The sequence below is a fragment of the Temnothorax longispinosus genome, chromosome 1 (assembly GCF_030848805.1).
Source record: "Temnothorax longispinosus isolate EJ_2023e chromosome 1, Tlon_JGU_v1, whole genome shotgun sequence".
Taxonomy (NCBI): domain Eukaryota; kingdom Metazoa; phylum Arthropoda; class Insecta; order Hymenoptera; family Formicidae; genus Temnothorax; species Temnothorax longispinosus.
Genome location: NC_092358.1, coordinates 2,129,613 through 2,146,881, shown reverse-complemented (window position 1 = coordinate 2,146,881; position 17,269 = coordinate 2,129,613). Strand labels below are relative to the sequence as shown.

The following is a 17,269-nucleotide window of genomic DNA, read 5'->3' as shown; positions in this document are numbered from 1 at the left end:
CGTACATTATTCGGTTCTGTACAAACCTGCACCCTTCTGAATGTAATTATAATCCCCCCGGCTTAACAGTACTTCCGCGCGCGCGATACAACGTGCGAGATAAAACAAGAGAAACTAGGCCAAACGAAAGGTACCAGCGTCTTATCGTGATACCGCCAGTATTTAAAAAGGAGTCTCCACCCTGAGGCATCAGTGATTCAATTACCGCGATTGTCGTTTGCAGTTTTAACGTGTGGTCTGCACGACTCGCGACCGATGTCCCTTGCTTATAACGATATTAAATATCTGTAAGATGTTACCGAGTCTAGTGTCGAAACAAATCTTCGTTCTTGTTACACTGCGGTATTCCGTGCAAGGATGGGAGAGCGGTTTGCGCCAAAGATACGACGGTTACGGAGAGGATTGGATATTCATGCCTGACGGCAACGGACAGCCCCAAGTAGCAGTGTTAAAGGTCCAAGAAAGCGAAAGGAGAGGCGTATTGGACGACTCGGAAATAGCCTACGTAATCTACACTCGGTATCCAATTGCAATTAAGCCCCAATGTGCATATTATTTAGCAACATGTGCTATCGCGCCGTAATATTCTACCGTTTTTTACTCGATCTCACTTTCCGTAATGCTATGTTAAGATCTAATCCAAGAGAAGGCATAAGGATGACTCTAAATGACACCACGAATCTCGCTAGCTCCGACTTCAAGCCCTCGCGAAAAACGAAATTCATAACGCACGGATGGAAGTCGAGCGCCATGAGTACCGGACTTTTGAACATGAAAGAAGGTATAGGCCACTTGTCTTTCCAATTAATTTGCGAATTAGGTCTCGGTTCATTGGCGAGGCGCACTCGCGGATAATTTGCATTCTCTTTCGAGTAGCTTTTCTCACTCATGGCGACTACAACGTTATCCTCGTGGATTGGGAACCCTTGGCCGCGAGCACATTTTACTTGGGTCCGATGCAAAACACCGTAAGAGTCGGGACTGACGCCGCCAACTTTATAGACTTCTTAGTGAAAGAGACTGGACTGAAAACAGAAGACGTTCATTTTATCGGTATATTACTTTGTATAATACATACTATTATATTCGCAATCGCAATTTCATTGCCGTTTATTTATATTATCTATAAGGTCATTCCCTTGGGGCACATGTGGCTGGGAATGCGGGCGGTGCGACGACTTCCGGGAAATTGAGCAGAGTAACAGGTTTGGATCCAGCGCTGCCGGGATTCCACGTTCTCGCCTCCGAGAAAACTCGGTTAGATTCCACGGACGCGGCATTCGTCGACGTCATACATTCCTGCGGAGGTGTGTTAGGTTTTCTTCAACCACTGGGAAAAGCTGATTTCTATCCGAATGCTGGTACGGCGATTCAGCCTGGATGTTGTTGCGTCCCTGAGATAATGGGTAAAGTATCTCTGTCATAGATTCTTAAAATAGAAATATTCTTATAATAGAAATATTCTTATATTCGTTCCATTTATTCTAGAGGCTTGCAGTCATGGACGGTCATATGTATACTTCACAGAAAGTATAAATTCGAAAACAGGGCTGCCGGCTAGGAAATGCGACAGCTGGGATTCGTATATGAATGGCAAATGCGCCAATTCACAAACAGTGCTCATGGGAGAGCATGTTGATCGGACCGCCGAGGGTCTATTCTTTCTTAGAACGAGATCGGACCCGCCTTATGCGTACATACCGGAAGTAACTAACAATAATGTCTAAATGAAAATGATATACACGCAATCATATCCTTCCAAGATGCATATCTCGATGTAATTCCCGTCACTTTGGATCCCGTTTGCTGACGATAGCAAGAACAGCAAATATAAAATATCTGGCTTTAATAAATAGTAATTACATTATTATACACATGACTGAGGTATAATAAACGTAGCGACGAAACAATCACTTCGGGATATTATAATCTTCTACCTTGCCTCAAAGAAGCTCGTAAAAACTGTACGCACCAATGTCGCGTCACTCGGGCACCTGTTATCCCGCGATAGTTAAAAAAATGTACAGCACCAACAAACACGGGAATGACTTAACATTTAAATCGGTTTGTAAAGCAAAGTTGTGACATATTTCTTGCGATAACGATGCGTGGCTGACAGGACCATCACGCTGTCTTTGATGCTCAAAGCATAAAGATGGTTCAGCATAACGTGATTTGGCTCAGGTAGAAGAGTAGGCTCACACTAAAAACAAAGCATTCGATGGCAGAAAAAGTCTTATTGAATTTTCATCGAAATATAATATTTTTCCTTTTATTAACTTACGGATAACGGTGTGTCCTTGTTGAGGATAACTTGCAACAGGTGCGGCGGCAAGATAGGTGGGCCGGTTATCTTTTCCCAAGGTTTGTGCGGTGGTATTTCTTGCCCGTACTCCGTTTGAGTGCTACTAATAACACCCTCGCTGTCTTTCGCGAGAGCTTGAAATACCTCAAAGTCAGACTGCCTTACAGAAACTAAGTTATTCTTAGAGCCCATGCCATTGTCTACAATTTTCTGTAATATCAAACCAACAGTTTCTGTATTTAACGTATGATACAATATACAAAGTATAGATACGGTGTAAATAATATACATAGAGTTATTAATTAAGAAAATAACGCTCACCAGTCCAGGATCGTGCCTCCATTCTCCGTCGACGAAAAATTTATACTGATGTTCTCCCTCTGGCAAATCAATTATTGTGACAAAATCCCCGTGGCTCTTCACCATCGGTAATGTTTTCCATCCGGTGAACGTTCCGCTGATATATACCTGCTTTCCACCTCCTTCCCACTTGAAGACAGTTGGTAGTACCTTACTGTCCGCAACTTTTGTCCCCTCAGACACTGTGTTAGATCTTGGTCGCTGTCCAAAGTCTTCACCGTCCTGCTGGCCACCCTATTTACATATTCCATATAAAATTACAATGTGACATTTCTGCGTAAATAGGTATAGGTAAATGTAATTTTGATATCTCTTGATATCTTACTTTTGCAAAGTACGGCTCTTCCTCCTCATGGGAGGACTGAAATACAAGTTTCTGGCTGGGCTTCTTGTCGAAGACAAATGCTTGGCCTTCTTTTCCTGGCGAAGGTGGAGGATGATCTTTGCTGTGACGGTGCTCTCTGCTTACCGTGGTGCCATGATGATGGCCGACAGGTTGATTGCTTCCCGCATTACCCATTATTGCGTCCAAGTTCTTGACATGTGCGAAAAAAATTCAACTTTATTTTCTGCCTTGTGTAAACGATTTTAAAGCACAAGTAAATTGGAATATTACGCAGTAAAATGGAGTGAAACGTGGATATTTAACGTAGGTTAGCCCGAGGCTATTTAACAACGTTATTCTTTTTAAGAAGGAATAAGAAACGATCGTAATAAAAAAGCTCGATCTAGATGTTATAACGTGGTTGACGTAAAATTGATTACGTCCAACAAGTGTATTCACCGTTATTCACCTGTTTGCAACAATCTCACCTGGTGCTCCGAATATACGCGTCAACGATGAATCGAGAATGTAAACATTCGCTGGCGACGTTAAGGCTAGGTCGCGATCCGACCTCGAAAAAAATTCCGATGCAATTCTATTCTTACAAATGTGTTCGGATCGACCCAAGGGCCGTTCGCGAGACGAGAATTACAATATTCCTCGTGATTATATACAACGCAGAGTCAACGCACCTATCTTGTCACAAGACTTTTTATCACTTAAAATAGTTACCTAACATCGACATGTATAGACGAAAAGATACTGCAGAAATTCGCGTTATCGCGAGCGTTGAATGTTGATATCGTAAGTCGATAAGATTGGGAACTTCAGTCACGTTTGCCCATACGTCGTTCTTAACAACGTTGATAATGTAGATTAGCGGCGATAGAAAATCAATTCGCAATCGATCGCGAGGCAGGACAAAGTTCATTCGCGCTCAAAATTCATTTGTGTTCAATATACATAAAATATCCCGCAATAGTAGCGATGAAAGAGCGATTAATCGAGATCGAAGGGGTATCAAGTCGTTAATTGCAGGGTTTGGATTTCGCGCGCACGCGCAGTCGCCATGACAGTTTCGCGCCGCGCCGGGCCGCGACGATCACGTCCCGTCCGAGCTCCTCGCGATTTTCCCGTTTTTCGCGTGGTTTTTCGCGAGTCTCGCGTCCGTGCGAGTGCCGAAAGTGTCGAGCGAACTGCCGGATCGCCGGGGACGCCGGGTCGCGTCGTTTCGGCAAAGATCGCAGTCAGGTTTCGCCGTGGGACGGCATCGAAGGATGTCGATCGGGAATATCGGGGTCCTCCGCGAGCGACGAACGTACCGTGGGCGCGCGCGCATGCGCGGCCCGGCCGCTATTTCTACAATTTCGCGCCGCGCCGCGCCGCGATAATTCGTAATTCGGCGAGAGACTTTGATCCGAAGTGAAATTGTCGGCCATGATGTTGAGTGTGGAAATCATATATCGTGCCTGTCCTCCGTCGCTCGTGGAGAAGGACAGCCATACGATCCGTCTCCTACTCCAGCTCGTTGACCGCCATGTTGTTGAGTGTGCAACCATTTCACGGATTTTGACCCGAGTGAACATGCTACTTATACTGTGGATATACTGTGCTACTTATACTTGATTCGAGAGCGAAGTGCCAGAAGTGGAGTGAAGTGTGCCGACTGATCGTCGTGACGTTTTAATTCGCGTACGCGATTGCGATCCACCGTCGCACCGTGCCGATACTCGCGAACGAGTAGTGCGAAACGAAGCGTCGCGTCGGGAGTGAAGTGCCGGGAGTGAAGCGCCGGGACGACGAAGCGTCGCGTCGTATCGTTCTAATTCGCGTATGTACTTATTGACACTTGACATTATCGTGTCTCTTAATTGAGATCGCGTGCCGTGCCGATTTTTGTGACCGCTGGTGAGAGCTCCGCTTCGCGGCTTTGGAGGGACGAGGAAACGGAGGAGGGTTCAGCACGACTGGAGCAGCCGGAGCTGGAGCTGCTGGAGGCGCGAGGGGGTTGCAGGGCGACTGCGCAGCGGCTGGTGAGTGGAGACGAACTCTATTTTGCATGCAATTAATTAGACAATTAATTGTTTATTCGTGGTCCAACTTTTTTCGGGCGTATAAGGATATGTAGCGCGGAGGTTTGAATAATGCAAAATTTTCCATCGCGTTGCGTCGCCCGTACTCGTATCTCGCCATTGCGGCGCCAGAGCGCAGCACCGGTTGGTATCTCCCACGATATTTCCGCGTGCGCCGAAAATAAAAACTAAATTAGTGGCAGGAACCGACGGACAAATTGCGACGCTTATTCGTCTCGGCAAATTATCGCAAATCGTGTCGCCTCGCATTTTTTATGAATTTAACTGAGCCGAATTGAACTCCGCTTCTCCCCACGTTGCCTTATAAAGTTATCGAAACACGCCTTGCACCGCTTGCACGCGTGACTCGTGAGCAATGTTGTTTATGGTAAAGTTATCGGTGAATATACCACTGGCTGTCGTGCCTTTCTTCATCACACATTTTTACCATTCCCCTCTGCTTCCCTCTTTCCTCTCACTCAATTTTATCTCTTCCCCCCTTGCTCCCCACTTCTCTCTCTCTCTCTCTCGTCAACTTTTTTCGCCCGTTTCCTGATGGGCGAATTTATTATTTATAAAGGCGAAAGCACACCCCGGGCGTGTTTCGTCCTTCGTAGCCGGCGGCTACGCGCGCGAGAGAACGCTTATATATCTCGTGGCTCGTGTTACCCGCTCGTCTCTCTCTCTCTCTCTTGCGGCCGCGAGGTCGGTTCGGAGGGGTGGAACCGCGGGTAAAAACGCGCCCCCCGTGTATTAAATATCCTGCAATAACAGTAATTACGGTTACGGTGCTTTGCGAAATTGCGCGGCTACCTCATCGCGCGGCCCTGCGGCCCCGGGCCCGCGCTATGTACGCGAACGCGATCCCCTTATGGGCGGCGGATATCACGTGGACAGGGTACGCCGATTCCGAGGCGAATCGGCCGCCGCGGTCCCCGAACTCCTCGAGTAACCGCAACCTGCTCATTTAGCCTTTCCCTCTCTCCCCCCCTTCGACTCGCTTGTAATCGCGAAGGGAATAGACGCGACGCGCGAAAGTATCCTCCGTGTCCCCGCTTTCGACGTAATTATATTTAAATGCACGGTGTTATACGTTTTAAATGAGGAGGACACGTCGAAATTGTAGAGCCGGCTTTACGTGGGCATTTAAGAGGAACGCACGTAATTACGTTGTAATCGCGATTACGAATCGAATTATAAATCGAATTGTTTCGTCGCGTGATATAAAAGCGTTTGTATTATCGCGTAGGTGCCTTTTCTGGATTCGATTATTCGAGATGTGTAAAAAAGGCTTGACTGCATTGACAGAGCGATAAACGCTTTTCACCCGATAACGTCTCTGACGTTTCACTTATCGAGATAGTATGAATTTCATTTACCGCAGCATGCGGTGCATATTGATTATTAAATGTATTCCTTATTTAATGATGCTGATTAGATTAGTGTAAAAGGCCGGGATTATATCTAAAGTGGGAACATCTGTTCGTGGTTTCTGATGGCAATTGCGCGTTTGTTATATTTCGTATACGCTTTGCGTGATTAATTCTTATCTCGATGGACGTATTTACTTTAGAGGACTCGGAAAGTATATATAGGATTGCGTTAAAAGCGCGACTGGTAATTTTACTATATGCACTAGTAATTATACTTAATTACAGGAAACATTTATTTCGAAAATAATTCGCAGTCTAAATTTAAAAAGTAATTAAACGATATATTTGTGCGTGTGTCGTATCGATCATATTAAATTCTGTATAACTTTATTCCGGGATAGGCCTCGTAGCGATATTATTGCTTCGCCTCTTGCGTGTATCTTTTTTGGCGTCAAAAGCATAGCTAATATCTTTATACTATTATTCATTTATTGGTTGTATTAAAAAGTCATTATCGTCGCACGAGCTGCAAGACATCTTCGAAATTAAATTGGCTTTTATTCACTTTCGACGTATTTTAATCGCGCGTTAAACCGATCTTGTATCGAACGGGCGAGAGCGGAAAGTCGACGGAAGAGCATATAAATTCGTGACGGGGGCCCCCGAAAAGTCGTCTAGGCCAGATGTCGAGCGTTCAAGATAAAAAATACCAAAGCGTATTCGAAGAGAGAAAAAAAGGAGAACCAAAGACGCGGGAGGGTGGCGAGGGAAAAGGATCGGGCGGCGAGAGGCGGTGTGTGCATGCGCTTAATCGATAATCACCGGCAAGTGGTTTCGTCCGAAAAGGGTGCGGTGGATACATCTGCGAGGTATCATCAGCGCCGCGTACAAAAGGTCGATCCATCATCGGGCCGACAATCCAAATTCAAAATTGGCCCGGTCAGTTCCCAGCGACCGCGCGTGCAATTATAATGGAGATTAAAAACAATCCAAACAGCTTCCACACGTCCGAGTAAGTGCGGGGCGGTTCGAAGACACGTCGCGTCGTCGCCGAGATGGAAGTCTGTGGTCTGTGTCCCCCGGCATAACGGGGTCCCCGTTATTTTACTCTTTTATTTATTTTTATTTACTTTATTTCGCGGTATCGTTAGGGGTGGGGGGAGGGGGCATTGTGTAACGTGATTGTAGCGTGCCGCGGGAATGCGCCGTGTTGTAATCTCGCGCGTTATTGCTACACAGTGGCGCACGCGATTTTCTGCTTACGCGCCCGACTACTGAAATATCAATGTGAGGCTGTTCATTGAGCACGCGGTATGTCAGATTGTCCGGTCCTGATAGAAGAGTAGCCTTTGCGGTTTGAGCGTAATAATAGGTATAACGTCAACGCCGCGTTTCAACATCTTGTTAAGTTTTTGGATTAATAAGGTGGCTAAGAATCAGTGGCGCTTTTCTTCTCTTCCCCCCTCCCCGCGCATTGTAATTACGAGCGATTTGGAAATTTTAATCGCGCTTTAATAATTCAATCGCGAGCAGCAGACACTAGTATGTTAAAAAGACTTTTGGGTATAATCGGTTTCTTAAACGCTCGTATTATTACGTAATAGCGCATAAAATATACAATAGAAACCAGCCGACTGCCAAGTCTCGTTCCCGGAAAGGCGAGGCAGATTGTAGATAATCGTGATGATATAGAATGCCATTTAACATTGGCAGATTTTTTTTTAAATCGTTATCTTCCGGTGCTAAATTTCGCATAACGAAGCTTGAGAGTTTTGTCCTTAGTGCGCACTTTTCTCCAAGTTATGTTCGAATAACGTAAAGGAGATTAGGATCATTTCTTTTTTATTGTACGGAAGGAAACGAGATGTGCGAAAACTAAACGCGAAGATGCGGTGCAAAATCGAGATGAACGCCGAGCGAACGAGCAAGAGAGAAAGAGATAGAGATAGAGATAGAGAGAGAGAGAGAGAGAGAGAGAGGTGGGAAAGGATTACGGTGCGTCAACGGCGATGACTGAACGGGCCGTAATCGCTGTGCCGATCTAATATTTCGAATAGTTCGCATTTACAATGGGCTTTATTGGCGGGAAAACTGAGGGGGTATTTTGAGCAGGCGGGACATCCATCACGGGGTGTCAACGCGATTGTCTTCCGCGGCGTTTGCCACGGGAAAGTATTGACGTCGGGGGCTTGCGCGCAACCGCCGAAATACCGGTCGCGCTCATCGTCGCTCGGAAATGAATAAATGTCGTTAAAGTAATTAAAATCGGGTGCCGGCTGTCCCGCGATCTCGAATAACGACCAAGTTCCCGCCCCCTCCCTCCCTCCCCCGATGCGGCGATATCGATTCGCGCGACGCCCGTCCCGTCGAGGATGACGCGTCAGGAAACGCGATGGACAGTATTACTTCGGCCAACGAATTTATCCGGACGACACGGCGCCCGGCTTCGCCATTGTGTCGTATTTAAATGAGCTTTCTAATGTATTTAGCTTGAATACCGCGTGTGGCGAAAACTACCACCCCGTGTGTCGCAGAGGCGGCGCATTTTGTCGCCGCTGCCGTCAATATCAACAAAAAGATCATTTTCGGCATGATTCAACTTTTCGTTAAAAAAAAAAACAAAGAAAAAACGCAAAAATTTGACAAATTCACTTTGCTTTTTAGTCTAACGTAAACGTAGAAGTTTAATAGTAAAAGTCCTAAGTACCATTTATTTTCATGACAATGCTGTTCAAGTTATTTTTCCGACTGACGACTTTTTATTTTTGCATTGCTCGTAGATTTATAGAGAATCGGATTTGACAGGCATTCATTCCGGTCTCCCGCTATGTCTTATGCAGGAGATAATGCGTGCGCGAGCATGCGCGCCGCAATTTGTGTATCTATCGCAATGTGTATCTATCGCGTCTGAATGTGCTAAAATAATAACGAGAAATTGCGAGCCGCGAGTATAGCTGCGTTTGCAGGGGATGCCGACGTATAATCGAGGCGCACACCCTCTCTCCCGGCTATCTGTTTTATTTATCCGATAACACGCCATTATGGGCGAATCGTGAATGCGGCTGTGCCGGTAACGATTGGCTATTTATAATAACACGTGGCATACGGGTAATTAGTTGCGCGCAAGCCACAGTGAAAAACCGAACGCGGGTATCGGTATCGAGAAAAATTACCGTCGTTTTTCATCGCGCCTTTGTCTACTTTATTTGGACTTTCATCACCTTTTTTTCTTCCCCTCCCCCCCTCCCGCCCCACGCCAACTTGCCTGATCGAGAAACACTTTCGATCGCGGTTTCGTGCATATTCTATTGTGTCGGTGCAATTAAATTTCGCATTGCACTTTGACGATTTTATCCACGATTGATTTTTTAATCTTAACTACACGAGGGGCTTGCAAATAGGCCACTACTTATATAGCGCGCCAGATGAAGCGATCATAAAAAGATAGGCCTCTTCGATAACTTTCGCGTTCAATCTCGCCGCGTTTCTATTCGATACTTTCAGTGCGGAAAAATATCGTCAATGTTTTTTTTTTTTTAAAGCCGCCGTAAAGTTACGTTGATTAAATTTTTTTGTTTACTTTTGTAAAGGATAGATCGCGTGATTTGCGTATCGTTTCAAGTAACGTGTCGCGTTTCGATATATCGAAATTAGAAAGCGACTTTGCGGCGAGTTATGAAAAAGAAATTATGAAACCGCTTCTGTTTAATTCGGAACGGCTATTCGATCAGAGAAGATTATGCCGGGATTTCATAGGCTAGGGAGGCAGAGATATGGTGGCTCGGATAAAGGAGGGCAGGGGTGGCAGGGGCAGCTGGAAAGTCTTGTCCATTGTGCCGGACCTGTACAATGCTTATCGACGGTGATTGCTTCATTGCGGACTAGAACGGGGATGCTGGATGTAAGGGCGTGATGCATACACCGACGCAGCTCGGCGTTATCGGGTTATCGGCCGTAATGCACACGCACGCCGACCACCTTTCTACTGGGTTAACATTTCAATCTGGAAAATGTAAACCATCCCATCCTCCGCTTCGCTCGCGCTCGGTCTTCCTTTCTCTCTCTCTCTATATATCCATCTCCCGCTTTCTGTCTCTCTTCGCCGACACTCGCTCGTTTGCATATCGCCCGCTTGTTGTTCTCGCCCGGCGAACGGACAAATTTGACTACGGCGACTACCGATTGATTCTGCGATTGTGATTCCAATAGCCGCGTATGCCGATGCAAAATTAAAACGGTAGAATTGGCATTCGCACGATATTCCAGCGTGAGAGCTTCGCAACGATCGATATTCATCCGCCGCGGGAGTTATCCAACGATGAAACGCGTACCGTTAAGAGAGAAAGAGAGAGAGGAAGAGGAAGGAGGGAGGAAATACGGTGAACGCGCACACGGCGTGAACATCGAAAAGAGCAATCGCGCCTGTTCTCGATGCAGTCCTCCCGACACGGGTCTGCTCAACTGCGTCTAGATGCGCTCGTGTATATTCTCTATGCGAGATGGGCAAAAATCCGTCCGTGCGCGCTCCTCCTTTTTTTTTCCACCCGCCTTTCGTTCGTAACGGCGGCGAAACCACCCTCCGCCCTCCCTTTCTCCATATAGGCGTGTAACGACGATGCGCAAACAATGACGAGGGTTACGTAACAGCTATGCACGATGCAAACACACCGTGTTGCGCTAAGCGCGTATCTGTAGCGGGGTGGGCAACGAGCGGTAACAGGGACTACGGTGGCGACGGCGGCGACGTCCAGGACGAACAATGCGTATCACACGGTGGCCTGTCTGAAAATGCCCGGGCGCTCGTTCCCCGTCGTGCCAAACCTCGCGCCAAACGCGAGCAAGAGGCGCGATATCGGTGTGCTTTCGAAAAATAGACAGGGAGGAAGAGGGGGGGAAAGGGAGGGTGAGAAGCGGGGAGCAAAGGAGCGGTATGCGTGTGATATCGAGCGTAATATCCGAAATAAATTTCCGATAATCGAGTCTGAAACTCTCTAAAGAATAGATTAGAACTCGTCGCCGTTAGATCACCCGCGCGTCATTATTTTAGCTTGACGTTTCGTTTATTTAAATCAGTCTACCGATCGGTGACTGATTTATTTTATTTCAGGCTACATGAAATAATGAGATACATCGTACGTATCGATTACGCTTATATTATTATTGTAGTTAATTAATACGAACGTGTTTACATTGAACCCATTTTGAAATTTAATACCTCGGCGACGGCCGTTTTTCAAAGTGCATACGGACTGCGCGCGAATCTTTCCGGTGGTAGTCGAGCGAAATTAGCCAGCCAAGTTTCTTAACGATTCAGTGGAGCACCGCCCGCGCACACAGTCTGTAGACTTACGGAATTTCATCGGTAACCGCAGAACAAGAGGAGGCCGGTGATCGGCACTTCCACGAGCGAATGCATCGAGGTATAGGTACGATGACGGGATTGTCCTTCATTACGCACGAAGGAAAGTGCAGTCATCGGCGCGCATACCCGTAGGTATGCACACACAGAGGCATTAGCTCCCCCAAAGCCCAGCCGGTATTAATTCCACTAATTGGACGTGGTTTGGGTCGCGGCAAACATCGGTCCCTCTGCCGATCGCCCCCGACTTGTCCGGACCATGCGCGTCGATCTCATGATCGATCGTCCTCTCGCAAGACAAAGGACGATTCTTATTCCGTTCTGAACGAGTTGCTCGAAGCTTAGCTTTATTCCTCAACTTCAACAGATAGGGTTCACGCCACAATTTATCATATATCCGCGGTAGTTTCGAAGTTACAGGAATATCAGTTTGCAAAGTCGTCTGACATAAATCTTTCTTTTGAATTATTAGCGTAGTCAGTAGCGAATTTATTTTACCGTTATTGGATCGTTGTACGCGGTTATGCGAACGATACAATTACAATAAATCGATCGTAATGTATATATGTATATCCGAATTTTGCGAGACATTAAATGCTCCGCTCGAAATTCTCCGCAATGAGTTACGATTCTCCTAAATGTGTAATGTCAATTAACATGTGAGATGACATGTAACTGTCGAGAATGGAGTTCACATCGACACGCAGGCTAGTTTTGCGAATGTACGAATAGCGATCGGGGTTTTCGCTTGCGCGCCCGCACTCAATGAAGGATAGGCCTAGGGGGTCTCGCTTCGTTTAGGGATCTATAAGGTGACGGGATCAGCTGTTTCGAGTAAGCGTATCTACGGACCGTGGAATCTGTACGTGAGCACGAGGTACGGCCGTGTGTGCGAGTGCGTACGGTCGCACGGACGTGTCGGTATAAACACATACGACGATACTCGGTATCGCGAAGGGTCTCCCTAGCGAATCTGGGTCACCGGGCCGATGAGGGACGATGAGGGGTTGACTGGCCAAAAGAGAGGAGAGAACGCTAGACTCTTTTCCCCTCCAGTCGCTCCCAGCCACGAAGCGTCTATGAGATAATCGGAGACTGGTCGGATCTTCCCTACCATGTGATATTTTTCGCATTTTGTTTGTACGGGGCCAAGGAATGTATTTAAAATACGGATTAAAGAGCTCTTGAAAAAGAAAAATTACGTTAGTCTTTCCGCTCTCATTCAAGATGAGAGACGTCGCACATATAATATTGAGTTAGTTAGCATATGAATATGAGTACTCGACACCCCTCTTCGTCAAATCCCTTTCGAGAAGTTATATCTACACTTACGATTAAGCGTCTTGTTTGTTACATTCGCTCGTGTAATTATTCGTATCCGTGTACACGGTTACGGTTTTCATCTCTGTCTCGCGAATCGAGGCACTCGATCGCGGCAAAGTTCACCTCCAGGAACTGTCGGCGGATACGGGCGCCTTGGGTATGGCACAAAGATATTAAGCACCCATACCCTAACCGTGTCGAGCTACGGAGAGCGTAGACTATCCTATGTGCTGGACTGGTGGGGATGGAGAGGCGGAGGAAACGCGGAGGCGCGCGCGGTAGAGAGGGGGCAGGTGGACTAAGGGTGGGCGAAGGCGTAAGGGGGTGGCAGAGCAGGAGAGAGATCGCAAGGAAAGCGGAGTTACCTACAGAAGAAATAAGTGCGCGCGTGTAATGCTGATGGCGAATATGGTAGAGGAGATCTGAGGGAAGAGTAGAGAGGGTGGCGGAGAAGGTTGAGGAGGAGGAGGAGGAGGAGGAGGTGGTGAAGGAGGAGGTAGAGAAGGGAGAGGAGCAGGGGCAGATAGAGGAGTGGGCTCGCGGACGGCAGAAGGGTAAAGAAGGGAGGCAGCGCGCGCGAAAGCGAGCGATCGATTCGAACGTTGGCGACATTCTTCGTCGTAGGGACAGGGAACAGTGGGAGAAAGAGGAAGAGAGATAGAGACACGGGCAGTACGTGTGTGCGCACGTGACGCAGAGGGGGATGACGGAAGAAGGAGATAAAGCGAGGACACAGGCGGAGAGGGCTGGTCGTACGAGAGAGAGAGAGCGCGCGAACTCGGAGAACGTGAAGGGCGGGAAACGAGGAGGGGCGGAAGACGAGAATAGCATCAGAAAGATAGGAAAGAACGAGAGAAAAGTGAGAATGGTATACGACCTCAGAGGGATCGAGAATGCGAAAAGTGAGAAAATAGAGATACGGAATGAATTAAATATTAAAAGTAAAATAAAGAAGAAATTATTAAACAAAGAAGAAATCGATTGCAACGGAAGTGGGAGGATCCGCGATCGAAACACGACGATGGAAATGGATGTAAACAACCGAAGAAAGAAGCAAAAGCGAGCCGAGACTTGAGGGACCGGACAACAATCAAGACGCCTGAAAGAGGAACAGCATGCGAATTGCGAAATAAGAGACAAGAGTGAAAGATATAAAAGCGAAGAGTGGGGCGTGGAGGTACGGACGCGTGAGCGAGCGAGCGAGCGAGCAAGTCGAGGCAGGAAAGAGAACGTAAGATCTACAACGAAAGAAGACAAACCCAGTGAGATAAAAGAAGAAATCCCCCACTCGCGCGCGCCGCTCGCGTCGCCGGTACGTTCCAGTCGTACTGTCCTCAGGCTCTCTGCGCGTCTGCGTCTGGTTGTCCCTCTGTGTTGGTAGCCCCCGGAACCGTCCTCACCGGCGTAGTTCGTCGTCGTCTACCACGTCGGTGGCAGAGGTTGGCAAATAGTGGGGGACGCGGGGGGCGGGTGGCCGAGCCGCCGCCACTTGGGGGAAGGTTCGAAAGGCGTAGACAGTGCGAGCCTGCCGTCCAATAGCGAGAACAGCCGCCCTGGTGGCTCCGCCAACCGGATAGTCGGTTGCGCGCACAGAACGCCCATCCTCCCCGTTTGTCGGGCTCCCACTGATGTTTTTATTTATTACATCTGTGACTGGGTAGGGAAATACTCCCGACTCGACCGAGAGAGCGTTTGCTACTTTGAGAACGAGCGACGCGCGTCCCTGCGAGTTACCGCGGCAGCCGCCTCCGTTGTCATCGTCGCCGTCGCCGCCGCCGCCACCGTTATCGCCGTCGTCTTCGTCGTCGCCGTCGTCTTCCTCCTCGTTGTCATCTCGTCATTGACATCGTCACAGTCGTATACACGTTACGGTTCCCTCGTGCTCACGCGTTTTGTTTGGAGCCCGGTGTAGTTGTCGCGATTCGCTTTCCGTTTTTTTTTGTGATATGGAGGTATCGTCGTCGTGAGCCAGTGCTAACGTCTCGCGCTGACCAACTCAGCGCGACAACATTTGTCATCGTGTTGTCAGCCTCGTCGTTGTGTTATCGTCAAGTTAAATCTTCGCGATGGATCGGTGAAAAGCAAATACGCGCTGAAAGTGGACTGAAAGTGGACCGAAAGTTTGTTATGAACACAGAAGTTCACGTGCGTGTGAAGACTGAAGAAATCGTGCGGTCTGACTTGTGCCAAGACGCACGACTTTCATTTGCAATGATAAATAGCACATTCGATGGACGTTAGTTTGAAAGGTTAAATCGTTTTACGTGCCACTTATCGGTGCGGCTACGAGAGCTCGCAAGGAGGATCGTGGAAGAAACGGCTTTAACATGCATTGAAACGATATCCACGCTCGATTGTTCGAGTCGTACCGATATTCGCCAGCGGGCGAACACAGTGATACGGCGACGTGAACGTCAGAGGCACGGAGCGTATCGCTGGCGACAGGAACGTGCCGGAGTGTCTCGTCGTCTCTACGAGTTGTAGGAAGAACAGGGACGCGCGTTTCCGACCCTCCATGGACCACGGAGCGATGGACAGCTCTTCCGACCACAGCAGCCGTGCCAGTCCCGTAACCGGCAGTCCGAAACATCCTCATAGCCCGTCGACGCAACAGAGCCAGCAACAACAGCAACAGCTCCACGGCAATCAGCATCAACCGCCGCCGTCTCATCAGCAATCGCACGGGCGCGATCAGATACGCGATCATCAGCAGCAGCAACCGCAGCATCGCGGTGTGCCAACACCGGGATCGCCCACGAGAGGCTCGCCACCCCAGGGCCTTCCTCTGAGTCCGCCGCCGTTGTCGGCCGGGGGCGGCCCCGGGGCACCGCCGGGGATGGTGCCTCGTATGCCGGGACTGCCGCCGCCGGGACTGGGACTGCTGGGCCAGCTCGGTGGTATGCTCAGCGGACACCATGGCTCGCCGCTGGAGCTAATGGCAGCCCATCACGCGGTCCTGCCACCAAGATCCTACAACAGTCCACCGCCGATTAGCACTAGTGATCCTACCGCCAATGAGTGCAAGTTGGTCGACTACCGCGGCCAAAAGGTCGCCGCGTTCATAATCGCCGGCGACACGATGCTCTGTCTGCCTCAGGCCTTCGAGCTGTTTCTCAAACACCTCGTGGGCGGCCTCCACACAGTCTACACGAAGCTCAAGCGACTGGATATCGTGCCGTTGGTGTGTAACGTCGAGCAGGTGAGGATCCTACGCGGTCTCGGAGCCATCCAGCCCGGCGTCAATCGGTGCAAGCTGCTCAGCTGCAAGGACTTCGACATTCTTTACAGGGACTGCACCACGGCCAGGTAGGTTGACGAACTCTCGTAGGTTTCGCGACGATAGGATTTTTTCTTCTTATCTGTCAAGTTTTCGTTCGTCGGTTAGGTCCGTGCGATTCGGGAGCAGGTGTTTCTAGATTAAGAAAAACTGTGTTTGTTTAATTTCCCGAACATTAAGTTCATAGCTGACGATTGATATGCAGAATATTCAGAGCAGGAGAGAGAGAGAGAAAGAGAGCAGGGCCTTTTTAAGATCGTGAATAGTAATCTCGACGAAACCAATTTTTTTGACGTTGCCTCGTGGCGATCGTGCCATATTTCGAATGTTTTTGAAAAGGAATCCTACCCATAATAGCGAGCAGCAGATGTTTGTCGACTGTTATCCATAATTAATGCCAGTCCGTTTCGATAATATGATAAAAAGAAAAAGAAGAAGAAGATTCCGGAAATAACACTCGCGTATTGGGCGCCTCAACGCGCTTCTTAGCTGCCGTTACTACGAACAGAAGCTACGATCTTCGCATACATTAATAACGCACGGTGTCGCCGCTGGGCAGCACTTTATCTTCGCCCCGTACCTTGGCTTGGCTTTCACGCTACCAGTCCGCCAAAAAGTACTTTAATTGTGTACCACCTACCGCTCCTTAAGACTTGATCATCGTCGAAAACAGCTCCCGGTGACCCTCAGGCCTTTTTGTATAGGCAGTTCACGAGCGATTCTCATCGTGAAATTGCACTTTGGTTTAGAAGAAATGCCGTTTCGAGAATAACATTATTTGCATTCAGGATAGTCGCACTGAAATGAGAGACACTATCGCACTCGGTTGTAAAATAATATTCACGAAATCGTTATGGTGCACCGTACGACAATAG

At 48.2% G+C, this 17,269-nt stretch overlaps 3 protein-coding genes across 8 annotated transcripts in view; 2 read left to right on the top strand and 1 right to left on the bottom strand.

Moving 5' to 3' along the window:
* The first annotated feature begins 292 nt into the window (after positions 1 to 292).
* Positions 293 to 1,727, top strand: LOC139810760 (pancreatic triacylglycerol lipase-like). Its single transcript, XM_071774595.1, has 5 exons — positions 293 to 519; positions 633 to 781; positions 877 to 1,053; positions 1,131 to 1,406; positions 1,489 to 1,727. The coding sequence occupies exons 1-5, from the start codon at positions 293 to 295 to the stop codon at positions 1,725 to 1,727; spliced, it is 1,068 nt and encodes a 355-aa protein (XP_071630696.1).
* Alc (5'-AMP-activated protein kinase subunit beta-1) lies at positions 1,042 to 14,530 on the bottom strand. 4 transcript variants are annotated; one of them, XM_071774652.1, is made up of 5 exons: positions 14,377 to 14,530; positions 2,991 to 3,200; positions 2,627 to 2,899; positions 2,285 to 2,515; positions 1,042 to 2,203 (listed from the first exon to the last, which is right to left on the bottom strand). In XM_071774652.1, the coding sequence occupies exons 2-5, from the start codon at positions 3,183 to 3,185 to the stop codon at positions 2,057 to 2,059; spliced, it is 846 nt and encodes a 281-aa protein (XP_071630753.1). In that variant the 5' UTR covers positions 3,186 to 3,200; positions 14,377 to 14,530; the 3' UTR covers positions 1,042 to 2,056. The 4 variants fall into 4 exon arrangements, with proteins under 4 accessions (XP_071630753.1, XP_071630744.1, XP_071630735.1 ...); XM_071774643.1 differs by lacking the exon at positions 14,377 to 14,530 and adding an exon at positions 3,450 to 3,676; XM_071774634.1 differs by lacking the exon at positions 14,377 to 14,530 and adding an exon at positions 3,460 to 3,676.
* A 219-nt stretch (positions 14,531 to 14,749) lies between these two features.
* Dac (dachshund family transcription factor) overlaps positions 14,750 to 17,269 on the top strand; it is a 181,354-nt gene continuing 178,834 nt past the window's right edge. For 2 of the 3 annotated variants that reach the window (XM_071774535.1, XM_071774525.1), the window contains exon 1: positions 14,754 to 16,423. In XM_071774535.1, the coding sequence (XP_071630636.1) occupies positions 15,633 to 16,423 (791 nt within the window). In that variant the 5' untranslated portion in view covers positions 14,754 to 15,632. Of the gene's footprint in view, positions 16,424 to 17,269 lie in introns of all 3 variants that reach the window. The other variant, XM_071774545.1, reaches the window with a different exon arrangement.

Bases quoted from the DNA above. Each gene is read 5' to 3' on its own strand.
- Alc (XM_071774652.1), bottom strand. From the start codon at position 3,185: ATGGGTAATGCGGGAAGCAATCAACCTGTCGGCCATCATCATGGCACC. The intron at 2,516-2,626 runs GTGAGCGTTATT...TTGATATTACAG, and splicing joins GGAGGCACGATCCTGGACTG to AAAATTGTAGACAATGGCAT. The intron at 2,204-2,284 runs GTAAGTTAATAA...CTTTGTTTTTAG, and splicing joins ACAAGGACACACCGTTATCC to TGTGAGCCTACTCTTCTACC.
- LOC139810760 (XM_071774595.1), top strand. From the start codon at position 293: ATGTTACCGAGTCTAGTGTCGAAACAAATCTTCGTTCTTGTTACACTG. The intron at 782-876 runs GTATAGGCCACT...TCTTTCGAGTAG, and splicing joins ACTTTTGAACATGAAAGAAG to CTTTTCTCACTCATGGCGAC. The intron at 1,054-1,130 runs GTATATTACTTT...ATTATCTATAAG, and splicing joins AGAAGACGTTCATTTTATCG to GTCATTCCCTTGGGGCACAT.